This window comes from Microtus ochrogaster, linkage group LG9 (genome assembly GCF_000317375.1).
Source record: "Microtus ochrogaster isolate Prairie Vole_2 linkage group LG9, MicOch1.0, whole genome shotgun sequence".
NCBI classification, from domain to species: Eukaryota; Metazoa; Chordata; class Mammalia; order Rodentia; family Cricetidae; genus Microtus; species Microtus ochrogaster.
The window spans coordinates 14,040,459-14,054,428 of NC_022034.1; the positions used below are offsets into that span (position 1 = coordinate 14,040,459).

Consider the following 13,970-nt stretch of genomic DNA (forward strand, 5'->3'; position numbering starts at 1 on the left):
AGGGAGGAAAGGATGGAAGGAAGAAAGAAAGGAAGAGAAACAGAAAGAAGGAAAGAAAAAAACAGCCGAGTAGGGCTGGAGACATGGCCCAGCCATTAAAGGCTAGGCATCAAGCATATAACAACAGTCAACTACTCAGCTGTTGGTGAGCTTCTCACACTATTTCCTTTTTGTCAAAATCAAAGTGAGAAGAAACTGGATCAGGGGTCATTGAGCCAGGTCCCTATTTTGAACACTTCACCTTGTGGAGATATTTTCTTTCTTTCTTTCTTTCTTTCTTTCTTTCTTTCTTTCTTTCTTTCTTTCTTTCTTTCTCTTCCTTCCTTCCTTCCTCCCTTCCTTTCTTTTTGATGCTTCTTCTGGAAATTTCATCTAAAAACCAATCAGATGACATTCACTGGGTGTCTTTTATAGGAAAGCTGCCACTGGGCAATGGAGGAGGGTTTTCCAAGGCCCAGGTGCTAAAAACAGAGCCCAGAACACAAACAGCTCTTACTAATCACGCTAGCATCTCCCAGTGTGTTTACACCATGTCCTGTGGTTGTTCTTATTTATATACCGACACCTCTGCTTCAAGGAGCGAATCAAACAGCTGCTATGAGTCATTCGGGAAATTCAAAATACTTGGAGATTCTGCTCTTAACCGCTGCTTTGCTGAGACTTTTCTTAAACTCCTAGGTCATGAAGGAAGGCTGCATTTTTAGCTGCACTAATGTCACAGCAGCCAAGACTCCCTAACTCACAGCCCCTAGCCACGGGGAGAATCTCTCTCCTTGCGAGAGACTTAGCCGGGTGTTTCGAAAGCAGCAAATCTCTGGCAGAGAGCCGCACCCAAGTTGCATATGACCAATTAACACTGTTGTGGTTGATTGCTGTGGGACGATGGTTTTACCCTGTAAACATTTGTTTCTTGTACTTGTTTAATGAAATGCTGATTGGCTGGTAGCCAGGCAGGGAGTAGAGGCGGGGCAATGAGAACAGGAGAATTCTGGGAAGAGGATTCTGCAGTCTGCAGTCATGATCCAGACACAGAGCAAGCAAGATGTGACTGCCTCACCAAGAAGGGTGCCAAGCCATGTGGCTAACATAGACAAGAATAATGGGCTAATATAAAAGTTGATGGGAAGCCTGAGTTAGTGGGCTAGTCAGTTTGTGATTGGTGTAGACCTATGTGTGATCCTTTGGGACTTAACAGCTACAGGACCAGGCGGGACAGAAACCTCAGTCAACACCTGATGACCAGGGCACTAACAACTGCAAGAAGAGGGGATGAAAGTAGCATCACTCCACAGGGAAGCAAACACTGCACGGCCCATCTCATTTATGTGAGAATCCAAACTCGGTGGACATGGAGGCCGGGTGAAGAAAGAGGCTGCACAGGTATAAAACTTTGGCTACACCAGCCAAGAAAGTTCTAGAGATCGGCTATGCTGCATTATGACTGAAGCTGAGGGTCCTTTGCACATATGAAATACGCCAAGGCAGTAGATTATTTAGAGTCTCACAATAAAATTTAAAGCCCACTCAATAACTGTGTTTAGTGGTGACTGTGTGAACTAGCTTGGTGATGGGGACCATTCCTATTGTATATGAATGTCAAGGTATCAGCTTATACATGCTAAATATATTCAATTTCTGCTTATTAACTCTATCCTAATAAAGATGAAAAGGCAAAAGATGATGCCTTAGAGGAAACCCCATCTCTAGCCTCATATGCAAGGGAAAGGACTGAGTCCTTGTCTACAGACCTCACCTCCGGCCAGGAAAAGACTGCTGGCCTCTGAGACAACATCACCTCAGAATAGAAATGAGGGTTGATCATTAGAGGGGGCCAGAAACAGGGTCTCAGTGTCCTAACTTCTCCCTGTGACAAGCCACTCCCCAAGGTACATAGAAGAACTGTTTCCACACCCCTTCATGAAGTCAGGCCTGGCCTTATCATTTGCTGTGCTCAGGGAATGTAAGCAGAAGGTAACACGTCAGTTCTGAGAGAAAGCTTTTAAAGTGAAGACACAACTTTCTCTGCTGCAGTAGTTTACATGCTCTTCATGACTGCTGTTCTGTCAGTCTAGGGTCTCAGAGAGTGGAACAGACCCATGTTACCTGTGGACTACAATGAACAATGTATCCTGAACAGGGAAACAAGACTTCATCATCCCAAGTTACAGAGATGGGGGCAGGGGCACTGTTGACTCAGCAAAGCCTATTCTGTCCAGACTCAAAGAACAAAATGCTTAGCCAAGACAGGATGAGGGTCTTTGTCAGCTGAATTTGATAGGAGGTATTTACCAGGCGCTGTCTGGTGGCATGCTTCTCTATCTCCTAGCATGGCATTCTTTTTCAGATGTCTGGTTTTCAGGCTCACACGCATGAGGATAGAATTAAAGGTCTGTATTGAAAGAGCTGTTCCTTTTATGTCATCTCTTAAATCAAAACAAATGCCTGTCCATCAAGCCCAGCTTTCTGAATCATCACTCTGCTGGCATATAGAAGTTTATGTGGGTGAGAGAAAGTAGCTATCGCTTCAACGCCTTGCTAAAGCAAATCTTCACAAACTCCTCCTGTGCAAGGATTGCCTTTTTTCTGTGTGAGCTACTGGGGGTTGAGCCTAGGGCTTCAGGAATCTTCCATGTGTACTGTTCTATAGAACTATGTCCCAAGACATATTTTTATTTAACTTTGAGACAGGGTCTTATTAAGTGGCCCAGGCTATCTTTGAACTCACTCTGTAGCCCAGAAAGATCTTGATCTCCCTGCCTCAGCTTCCCAAGTAGTTGGCATAACAGTCCCGAACCATCACACGTAGCTGGATTACATCTTTAAGAACTTTATCCTAATCTTTTCTATGAAAGGAAAAGAAATGTCTGGACAATAGGACTGGAATTTATTTACCAAAAAAAAAAAGTCAATCATGTTCACATCTATAGATAATCAATCATTGGTGAATCCACAGACAAAACGTTCAAAAAGCTGTCCTAATGGGTCTCTTAAAAACAAAGAGGATTAAATCTTTCATCTTATTCATCAATAATTAACAGTATCAACAACTTCTTGGCATTTGTCCAAGGTATTACAGATGTGGCCGCCAACAAGCTTCCCCACTACCTGACCAGGGAGACAGAAAACTCCTTGATCCCTCATTTTCCTCATCTCTAAGATATGGAGGTCCTTTCTAGCATTACATTTCTCTTTTTAAAATTCTAGTTATTTTGCTCATAAGCCCACATGGCACACAATACTTTAGAGGAAAGTCTGTGCATGGCACAGATACGAAGGAGGCCCAGTGGCCCTGTGAAGGCTGGGCAGTCAGTGGCTGAAAGTGATCCACACACCATGGTAATGGACATGGTCTGGACTACTGAGAAAGGACCCGGATGTGTTCAGGATTACTGTATGTCACAAAGACAGGTGACAAATATGCTCTGAGCAAACAGAAAATGGTATTCCATGACAGCATGAATGAGGGGATTTGGTGAGAGCTGCTGGACACAGCCAGCTCTGTAATACTGGGAACCAAAGATGTGAGCTACTACAGCCCTGGGGCAGCAGGGGCTGAACACCATGCTATGCTCAAGCGCTGTGAGATGCTTGGGAAACAAGAGCCAGAAGGCAAACGCCTAAAGCATCTGTTTGGTGATTTGGCCTAAGAGGTAATAACTCAAGAGCAAGAAAATTACTAAACTGAGCTGGGCAGTGGTGGCGCACGCCTTTAATCCCAGCACTCAAGAGGCAGAGGTAGGTGGATCTCTGTGAGTTCAAGGCCAGCCTGGTCTACAAGAGTTAATTCCAGAAGGGTTCTAAAACTACAGTGAAACCATGTCTCAATAAATAAATAAATAAATAGAAAGAGAGGGAGGGAGGGAGGGAGGAAGGAAGGAAGGAAGGAAGGAAGGAAGGAAGGAAGGAAGGAAGAAAAAAGAAAATTACTAAACTGAGGGATAAGAACGAGGTCCTGGAAATAGGATGGTAGCCACCTGATCTTTATCTCCCTTGGGAGAGAGGGTGGTGATGGCAGACACCATACCCAAGAAGGAAGTAACTAATGGTGAACTTTATAAATAGTGTAATGTTTTTCCAGGAGAGGTTATCTTGTTACCAGTTATTAACATCCCATGATTTTTTTTATATAGTCACATGAATGTATGTATCTAGCAGGGTTAAGACAACATTCCCCTATAAACCGACTGCCCTAATCAGACTCCTTTTGACTTCATAACCTCACTAAGTAAATAAACTGAAATAGACCAAAGGGCTGGGAGGGATTTGGCTCAGTGGTAATAGCACGTGCCCAGTATGTTCAAGGCAATGGGCTCCATCTCTAGCACCATATGCACGTCCATTCTCCATGGTTTATGATTGGTTATTAAGCAACTTAAATGTCAAGTAATATCAAGTTGAGAAGGCCTCCCTATCTGAACTTAGGGATTTCTATTTGGACTTGATGACTGAAAGACCTTAGATTACCAGTCACTTGGACCTTCACCCAGGTCTATGCCTTCCAAGAATAGTTGGACCAGCTTCAGAACCAGGCCTGTGGGCTTGCACACAGTGCCAAACCAATTGAGTACAGGATCCGGGTGCTACGGCTGAGTGCTATGCTGTCTTTTCCTGCCTTGGAGCCTAAGCTGAAGTCTTAACGGAGACAGTAACAGGGGCCTTTGGTGGGGGTTAGGTTTAGATGAGAGCCGGGAGCTAGAGTTCTGAAGATATAGGTATCCTTGTAAGAAAAGAAAGAGACTAGGGTCCCCCTTTCCCTTCCCTGCTGTGTAAGGTCAGAACCTTCAGCAGCCGGGAATAGACCCTACCCAGAATCTCACCACAGTGACTCCCAACTCTCCAAACTCCAGAACCATGAAATATCAGTCTATCCTTCAGCCACCCACTCAGTAGTGGTGTCCTGCCCCATGCCTTGGCTAAAACATGGAGACACGGGAGCTGGCCGCTATGAATCAAAGCGCACGTCTGAAGCGAATGAGAAAGTAAACCCCCATCAGAAAAGGAGCCACGCTGGGTCCAGCTAAACTCTTCCCTTCACCGGCTCCCACCTAACATCATCACAGATAACCATCACTATGCAGACGGGGAAACTCTAGGACCCTTCTGCCCGGACCCCAGCGTGTTGTCACCTGCAGTTTCCTCTTCTTCCTAGAGAGGCTTCCTGTCCAGTCGCTGATACGACGCATTCTGGCTTTGAGGGTGTCTTTCTTTGCGGCGTCCTCAGTTAAGGCTTTGGACTTGCGACAGGGGAGTGTAAAGGAACTGTAGTGCATGGGATCCCTGTGATCCACCCTGGAGGGCACGTCCAAGTCAGACGCAAATGAGACGCGGTTGCTCAGGCTGACTTGGGAGCCGATATACTCATCAGAAGAACGGCAGGTTCCAGAGGGAGAGCGGCATCCCAGGCTGCCATCTTTGTATAGTTCCCGGAGGGAGGAGAGGGAAGAGCTTTGGTTGAAAGGCTTTTTGGTGTCACTGGGTGGGAAGCTGGTGGGGAGGCTGGGGTCCGGGGTGCTAGGAGCCAGGAAGGAGCCCTCTACCTCACTCATCTCTCCAGCATTGCCCCATGGGGAGTCATACCAAGATGATTCCGAACTCAGCGAGCTGCCTTTGCTGGAGCGCAGGTGAGAGTCAGTGGGAGAGGGGCGCTGGCTGGCTGGGGAGTCTGCACCCGAATCCCGCCTAGCTTCTGGCACCAGGCAGGTTTCCGATGCCAACGTAGGGGAGTATCTCAGCAGCTGCACAGGTCCGCTGGGGTCTTCAGAGGGCCCTTTGTGGGGGTTGCCACCGTTATGGAACTCAACCCTTAAACACCCATCTAACTTCCCCAGTGTCTTGATGAGCACCCTGGGGCTCCTGCGGTCCTCGCCTGGTGGGGTGGACCCTGCGATGCTCTCATTTCTCCTGTAGCAGGTGAGGAGGTGTCCATTGCAGTCCCTGGAGGTCACGTGGCTCTCCCCTGACTCGTGGCCAACATAGTGGAAGCCATTCTCGGGCAAGAAAGCACCATGGTTGCCCTGGAAGTCATTTCCTGGGGTGTTCGCTCTGTGCTTAGAGTAGGCAGTGCCCTTTGAGACTTTGCACGTGGGCCCACTGAGTCTGGTGGCGTAAGGCTGGTGACTCTTAAAATGAGAAAGGCAGCTTCGGGCTAGGGACCTGGACTTGTAGCCGGCTCCACTGCTTCCGTGAGTCCATCCGTGCAACGACTTCTCATCTTTTGCATGAATGCTGCGTATTTTCAGGGAGCAAGGCTTTTGCTTAGCACCGGTGACAGTATTGCTATGATTCTTGGATCCTTGGAAGGTATACTGACTCTCAGAGTTCCCCATTTTAACCTAAAGAACCAGAGAACAGTTGTATCAGTATGAGTCGTGATCTAAATTACACTGCAGCAAGACTGGCTTTTCTAAATACAATAACTAACAATAGTTAATAATATTAAACAAGAGGACTGGAGGGTACAGGACATTTCTTTCCATGCCTGACCAGAGTCAAACGCGCAGAGACGAGAGTCATGTGATGAACTGGTTCCCCAGTTGCGAAAGGCCACACTGGTCACATGGACTATTGCATTCTAAGTATTCAAATACATTAGAGTGTGGGCACCAGAAAAAGGTTCTGGTCTCTTTAAATCCCCTTAAAACCCATGGGCTAGGGATTTCAAGTGCACTATCAGTGGTGCATTGTCAAAACTGAACAGGCATCAAACTATCGGCTAAAAGTAGAGCCCTTCAGACCCAATGTTGGCTGATGGTCTTTGAAGTAAAAATGGAAGAGAGTCTACATGCATGGGCATACAATCAGAGAGGTGTCGGGGAAATTACATTTTCATTCCAGAGGAATCATTGTTGAGGCCAACAGCTCATATAATATTGGGGATTCCAAAAACTCAGGTCTTTGAGTGCAATCTTTGCACTGACAACGTACCCCAACATGTACCGCCCCGTGTTCTTTTTCTCTCAGATTACACATACAGTGCTTGACAATGGAAAAACCATGGAAACCGGTGTCACTCTGTGTTTTCCGCTGAATCATTTCAAGAGAATTGTTTGGACAAGTTCATTAGTGTTGTCATTAAAAAAAAATTATCCAATTGACAGCAAGATGAATCTACAGGTGCAGAACCCTGGAAGCCAGATGACTGTCATACCGAGTTCCCAAACAACCACAGCCCTAGTCAATTAACTTTAGAATGCTTTGGGAGAAAACATTCAAATACTTACAGTTTAGGATGTGGGCCACAGAAAAAGGTTCTGGTCTCTTTAAATTCCCTTTAAAGTTCCAGTTAGCACAAGGAGTTGAGGAGGTAAGCAAAATGCAAATTAAGATTTGCTCCAAGCCTCCCTTTAAAGCTCATCAGCATGGAACTGTTATGAGCCAACAGCACTTCCTGTCAGGTTCCAGGCATATTTAGCAGGTTTTTAAACTCTTCATTCTTGCACATCAAAGCTCGCAGAGCAGAAATCAAATGGATAGCTATCTGGTTCGTGGCAGCTATCAAATAAATACTTTAAAACCCCAGCCACTGGAGCAAATAAACCCTTCTTCATTACTCAATGAGTCCCATACTTCCTGAGAGGTCCACGAATCTCAGCTGTCATTACCTGCTGCCTGGCCTCTGCTGGGAGGCAGGTTAACGCTGGGCAGGTTTTACAGCTCCTGGGAAGGAGGCAGGCACTTAACAAGCATGGGGCTGTGAGTCTGTGAGGTGATCCTGAAAACCAAAACACACACAAATAAAACACATGAAAACTCCATCAAGCATTTTACACTGGACACCCAATAAAGAAAGGCAAAAAAGTAAACTTGGGGAGGTAGCTCAATTGGTAGTGTTTGCTAATAACCTACAAAGCCCTAGATTGGATCCTCAGCATGGCTTAAAACAGAGACATCGGCATATGTCTATAATACCAGTTCTCAAGAGGCAGAGGCAGGAGGACCAGAAAGTCAAGGCCATCACTGACTATGCAGCAAATTTGGGGTACTAGGCTACAAGTCTGGACTATATCAGATCCTATCTCTAAAATGCATAAATAAGTAAATAAATAACCCAATGGTTTAATATAGATTATCCAGAAATAAAGTATCAATGATCAAAAATCACTTGTCAATGGCTGGGTGAGCAAAGGAATCTGTTGCTAGACCTGACGGTCTGAGTTAGGTCCCTGGATGCTATGTGGTGGAGAGAAGGGACACTCCTGTAAATGCACACCATGGCATGTACGTCCCCACCCCATAAATAAATAAAACAGTTTTATGAACTAAAGCAACACACTGACAAGATAATAAACAAGATGTCTGTGAGCTTCCCGATTGATCAAGTAGTTAGAGATCTACAGGCTGCCAGAACTGTCCGTTCCTTGAGCACAGCCAATGACAGCCGTTGTGGCTGCAGAAGCAGGTGAGAGCATTCAAATAAGCCAGGCTCATCTGTCACCACTCCCTGGAAAACAGACTCTGCTGACAAGGCTGTAGGGATGTGCCTCCTCCCACTCCCTCCTCCCCCTTGCAGGACAAGAACAGCACATTGTTCTCTATTTGCCCAAGGAATACAAACAAAAGCTCCAAGTAAAATCACAGTCCTTGCCTAACGTTCTAAGTTACAAGGGAGGCTGACCTCACTCATGAGTTTGACTTTTTCTCCAGCATGTGTTGGTGGGGGCCAGAGGTCACCCTCCAAAGGACAAGGTAGCCATCTAAGTGGGGAGGGCTGGGATGGGAAGTGCCATCTGGTGGCATTCTGCCTTTATTGTCTCACAGATATAAACAGCAAAGTGATGAAGAGTCGAGAGAGGTCTTTTGAGCTCCTTTTCTGGAGTTGATTCCATAACTATATTAAAGCATGCCTAACAAGACTGACCATCTTCCTCAGTTTTGGCCCAACAACACTAAGCATCCCATGTCGGGATGCCATCATCACCATCCGTTGCTACATCCTTTTCTACCTGCAGGACTGAAACTCCAGAGCAGTGATGCGCTGGTCTTCACACCCCAGGCCACTGGCTATCACTGCTCTACCTTCTGACTCCACAAATGTGACAACTCTGTACACACCATAAAAGAGGATCACAAAATATTGATCCACCTGCTGCTTGCATATTCTACAAAGAATGATGTCTTTGAAGTTCACGCATGAGAGTACCCGCCAGAACCCCCTTCCTTGTTAGGGTTTAATGACACCCTCCATGTGCATGGAGCGTGGCCATATACACTCTTCTCATCTATTCACTGATTATGGTAGACGTCTGAGTTGCTTCCACCTCTTGGCTAACATGGATAATGATGCTGTCAACATGGGTGAACAAATAATGCCTTCCAGCCTTCCTCGGTAGGGACCGGAAGTGGACCCGCTAGATGAAGTGGTCCTCGTCCGCTAAGGACCCAGCTGTTTTCACAACAGCTGCATCATTTCCCATCCCCACCAACTCTGTATCCCACCGCTCTAACACTGCCACCACCGTGGGTAGAGGCTCCTCATTGGGTTTCCATTCACATCTCCCTGAGGAGTCCTGAGGCTGAGCCTCTCTTTGCCTGCTGATTGGCTCTTGTACATCCTCAGGATGGATCCATCATGACTTACAAAGGCGAAGAGAGGAGAAGCCAGTGGCACTGGACCCAGGTTCCTTTCAATAAAGCCAAAGCCACACGTCCCCTGATTGGTTCTATCCTCACAAACATGTTTTACGCTGGGGGGGGGGGGGAGTCAAGGGTGCAAGAAGGAAGCTTAATGGCTCATTTGAACCAATTAAAACTGAGGCTAACACCTAATTAATGAAACTAAAATACAGCCTGCTATGTGACTTCCCCCTGCCTTACAGTGAGCCATTCCCCTATACATACACCAAGAAGGGACAGTAATGGGAATACAGGCCCAGTCTGACATAGGAGCACAAGCACGGAGTCCCATCTCTGTGAAGTACACACCCTGAGCAACTGTTAGTCTATTCCCCACGGCACAGTGTGTGTTTAAACTGAGGGAGGTAAAAATGGCTGCAGATGTTCCCAGCTATGGCTTCTTGGACCTTCAGAGTCAATGAAGGGAGTGAGCCTCTGCGTTCAATTTAATACTTTTGTCACCAGTGGCAACGTGAAAGAGAAAGGCTCCTGGGCCTCTCTCATTGGCCCTTCTGATCCAGCAGCACCCCGCAGGGTACTCCAGAGCCACACATACGTGCCAGTGCGAGGCCAACTGTCAGATACTCCTGGATGGCAGAGGTCGGTGCTCAGAGCTGCAGAAGAGTGTATCATGCCAAGCGGAAGTCTGTGCCCTGCAGCTGGCTGAGACTGGAAGGCACCTCACCCAGAAGGTCAGGACAGGGGGTGATGTAGCTCAGCTGCTGTTTATCTAATATGCACAGGGCTCTGGGTTCACTACCCTAGAACCCCATAAGCCAGCTGTGATGACACACAACTGTAACCCCAGTGTCAGGAGGTGGAGGGAGTGTCACAAGTCCAAGGCCCTTCCCACCTGCAGAGAGGCAAGCTTGAGGCCAGCCTAGACTCCCGGAGACCCTGTCAAAAAGGGTCAAGAATTTCAATACAACAGAACTTACCATGACATCACCTCCAGAGATATCAATTGAGAGATTGCAGATAAGAATGTTAACAATGAACGGAGGGAAACAGCAAAGTTTAAACTTTGAATTTGAACCTTTTATTGGTAGCACTGTAACTGCATGGAAATCTCTTGGGGTAAGACCACAGATTACAACCAACACACAAGCCCTAACTTTCTTGTGTACTATGGTCAGTAAAAAATTTTTTGAGCAATATTCTTTGTCTTATAAGCTTGTAATCCTGCCCAAAGCACCTTAGAGATCATTATTTCTCAGAAATAATGTCCATTGGACTGGAAAGATGACTCAGTGGCTAAGGGCACGTACTGCCTTTCCAGGGGCCTGGAGTTTTGTTCCCAGCACCTATTAGACAGCTCACAACTACCTGTAACTCCAGCTCCAGGGGCTCCAATACCTCTGGCTTCTGCAGGCACCTATACTTACTAGCATATATTGTCATGCACACATATGCATAATTGAAAATAATAAAAATAAATTCTTAAAGGATTACTTAAGGTCTCTTTGAATGATATTCTCTTGCGAAGTCCACATACATCCACAATTAAGTGTATTTTCCCCAAAAGAGCTCTCAAATGTGCCCTTAACACAAATACTTAAAAATCTATATTAGAAATTTTTCTTTTTAAAAAATATTTTTTATTATTGTGTCCATATGGGGAGGGGCATGCGTGCCATGGTACACATGTGCCAGTCAGAGAACAAAGTCTATTCTCTTTCCATCTTCACAAGGATCCAGGGATCAACCTTGGGTGGACAGGCCTGCTCAGCAAGTGCCTTTATCTACACTAAGCCATCTCACCAGGTTCTTCCTTAAACTATGACTTTACTTCATACCGACCCATCCGGAAATACTGTCCCACTGCAGACAAGAATCCCGTCTATACTTGAATAGAAGCCTCTGTGCTAACAGGCCGTGTCTCCCACTGCCTCTCCTGCTACCCAAGGCATTAAGGGAAACAGGGAGGGAGGGAGGGAGGGAGGGAGGAGGAGGAGAGGGGACAGGAGGGAGGAGGAGAGTGGACAGGAGAGGAGTGGAAGAGGAGAGGAGGGGAGAGGAGAGGAGAGGAGAGGAGAGAAGAGAAGAGAAGAGAAGAGAAGAGAAGAGAAGAGAAGAGAAGAGAAGAGAAGAGAAGAGAAGAGAAGAGAAGAGAAGAGAAGAGAAGAGAAGAGAAGAGAAGCTTTTAATTTCAGTGGCATGAGGCCTCATGTATCTCAGCCTGACCTTAAACCCCTGGTTCTGCCTCCACCTCCCAAAGGCTGGGATTACAGGCATGTACCACCAGGCCCAGCTTATGCAGTGCTGAGATCAAACCTGGGGCTCTGTGCAAGCTGGGCAAGCAAGCACTCTCCCAACTTAGTGCGTGCCCAGGCCCTTAACTACTTTAAGGAAATGCACCAGAAGACCCTATCCTTCACCACAGCCCTGTCTGACTAGAGATGCCTGAACCATAGGCTCACAGGAAGCCCTCTGGGAACACCTGTGGGATCGATGAAGGCAACTCCCAGCTTAGAGGACTGATTTGGACACAGACCAAAAGCCAGCTCTCTCTCCATTGACTGTGCTTGAATGGCAGACCCACAGACTCACAGGCCATGAGGCTAAGTTTCCTTTACTGAGACAGGAAAGAGCCCAAAGTGTGTGTGGGTGGTGGTGAGGGAAGCCAACAGCAGTACACACACTAACAGAGGCAAATGCTGACCAGATGTTCACCACACCTGGTCAGCTCCCCCCACTGGAAAAAGGAGCAGCCACCGTACAAACGGCACCAAAAAGAGTACATCCAACATCTGCAAAATTCACTGACAGGCAGGGTAACCCCTGCGAGACACTATAAAACTATTGTCCCTGGCGACTTTGACAAAGATATTTACCCTTCAGGCTTCAGCTATGATTGTTGTCCAAAAAGAAGAAAATAAGTAAGTCAAAGTTTCAGCAACCTTTGCCCCTCCACTCCTTTACAAAGGTAAATTTATGGTATTTGGGTTTTAAAAACTCGTTTTGATAGTAAAGAGACTGGAACCAAAATAATAAAACAATAACCAAAAAAATCCTGTAAACTTAAAAAAAGATGTAGTTATGAGGCTTGGCACTTGAAAGTAGCAAAAATATATGTTAGAATATACCAAATTGCAACAGGACACCTGAAGGTATATAAGCTACAATAATATATAGTAGGCGTCTCAGACACAGTGGGGCCTACAGTTCATAGGAATAGAATGTGAACAAAGGTCCTATGAAATGCACAGGGCATTGAGCAGGGCACAGAGCAAAGTTTGGAGGCCATGCACAAAGGGTCACATAATTACCTTCATTTATTATATAATAGTAAGATTCAGATTGCTCAAGTTAGTTACAATCCCAAGAGCCTTAAAAAGAAATCCTTCATTTTCCCCATCCCCTATTCATATGACTGCCAGGTGGCCTCTTAAGCTCAACACAAACCGGAATAGAAGGGGGCTCTCTGGTTTTTAAATTGTGATCAGAAAATGTCAGCAAATGTATACAACTTTACAAATAGGCAATCAAAATTACAACAATCATGGTGAGCTACCAGAGAGAAACATCTTCCTTGAGGAAGTTCAAGACTTACCTCATTGTCATTTGCCTTCAGAGTGAGATACCCTGATGGCCAATGCTTCTGTTCTCAAAGGAGTACAGGGCTTACAGCAGGAGAGAAGATAACCAAAACAAACCAGGACTATAGCATCTTCAGGCTGAGCCAAGCCCAGATGGAGAAGCAGAAGAAGCCAGCGGGTAGGTAGTGTGCTGAGGGACCGGGAGTCAGAGGGACCATAAGAAGGGCTGGGTCCAAATGCTGGGGTGATCAGAGCTGGGGGGCTGAGCAAGACAGTAAATCCCGAGTTCTACCACAAGCAGACACTGACAGGCTCCACAGTTTCTGAGAGATTAGAAGGCTGGACTCAGAGGCTCCTCACAGCCCAGTGGCAAATCCCTTAGCCAGAGCAAGAGCCAGATAAGATAGGGGCTCATTGTCACTACCCACCATGAGGTCTGATGACATCTTTTATTTGGGTCAGGCAGAGATGTTTCAGCCATGCAGGAGACAAGGCTCAGAATTTGGTCTGGTTTGTATCATCAAAGTTGGGGGAAGGCTGACTTAGGTCTGGTATGGCATCTAAGATGTTGGGAGAAATACTCGTCCTTTCTGGATTTCATTTTTCCCATTTGCAAACTAAAGATAAAAAATATCTAGCATGCCCACCGTGTAGATTGAGTCAGGTGGGGAAATTTATGTGAAACCACCTTAAAAAAAAAATATGATTTCCCTCTGCTGTAAACTGGTTTGTGTAATGTGATGGCAAATCTTTCATCATCTGCAATTTCAGATCTGTAACTGATTATCAGCCATTAAACCTTGTCTATATTTATGTACA

General features: G+C 46.1%; 1 protein-coding gene across 1 annotated transcript in view; it reads right to left on the bottom strand.

The window, feature by feature from the left end:
- The window catches only part of Tiam2 (T cell lymphoma invasion and metastasis 2), a 143,793-nt gene that overhangs the window by 105,598 nt on the left and 24,225 nt on the right, over positions 1–13,970 (bottom strand). The window contains exons 2-3 of the mRNA XM_026787339.1: positions 7,602–7,711; positions 5,127–6,332 (exon numbers count right to left, since the gene is read on the bottom strand). Of these exons, the coding sequence (XP_026643140.1) occupies positions 5,127–6,326 (1,200 nt within the window). The 5' untranslated portion in view covers positions 6,327–6,332; positions 7,602–7,711. The remainder of the gene's footprint in view (positions 1–5,126; positions 6,333–7,601; positions 7,712–13,970) is intronic.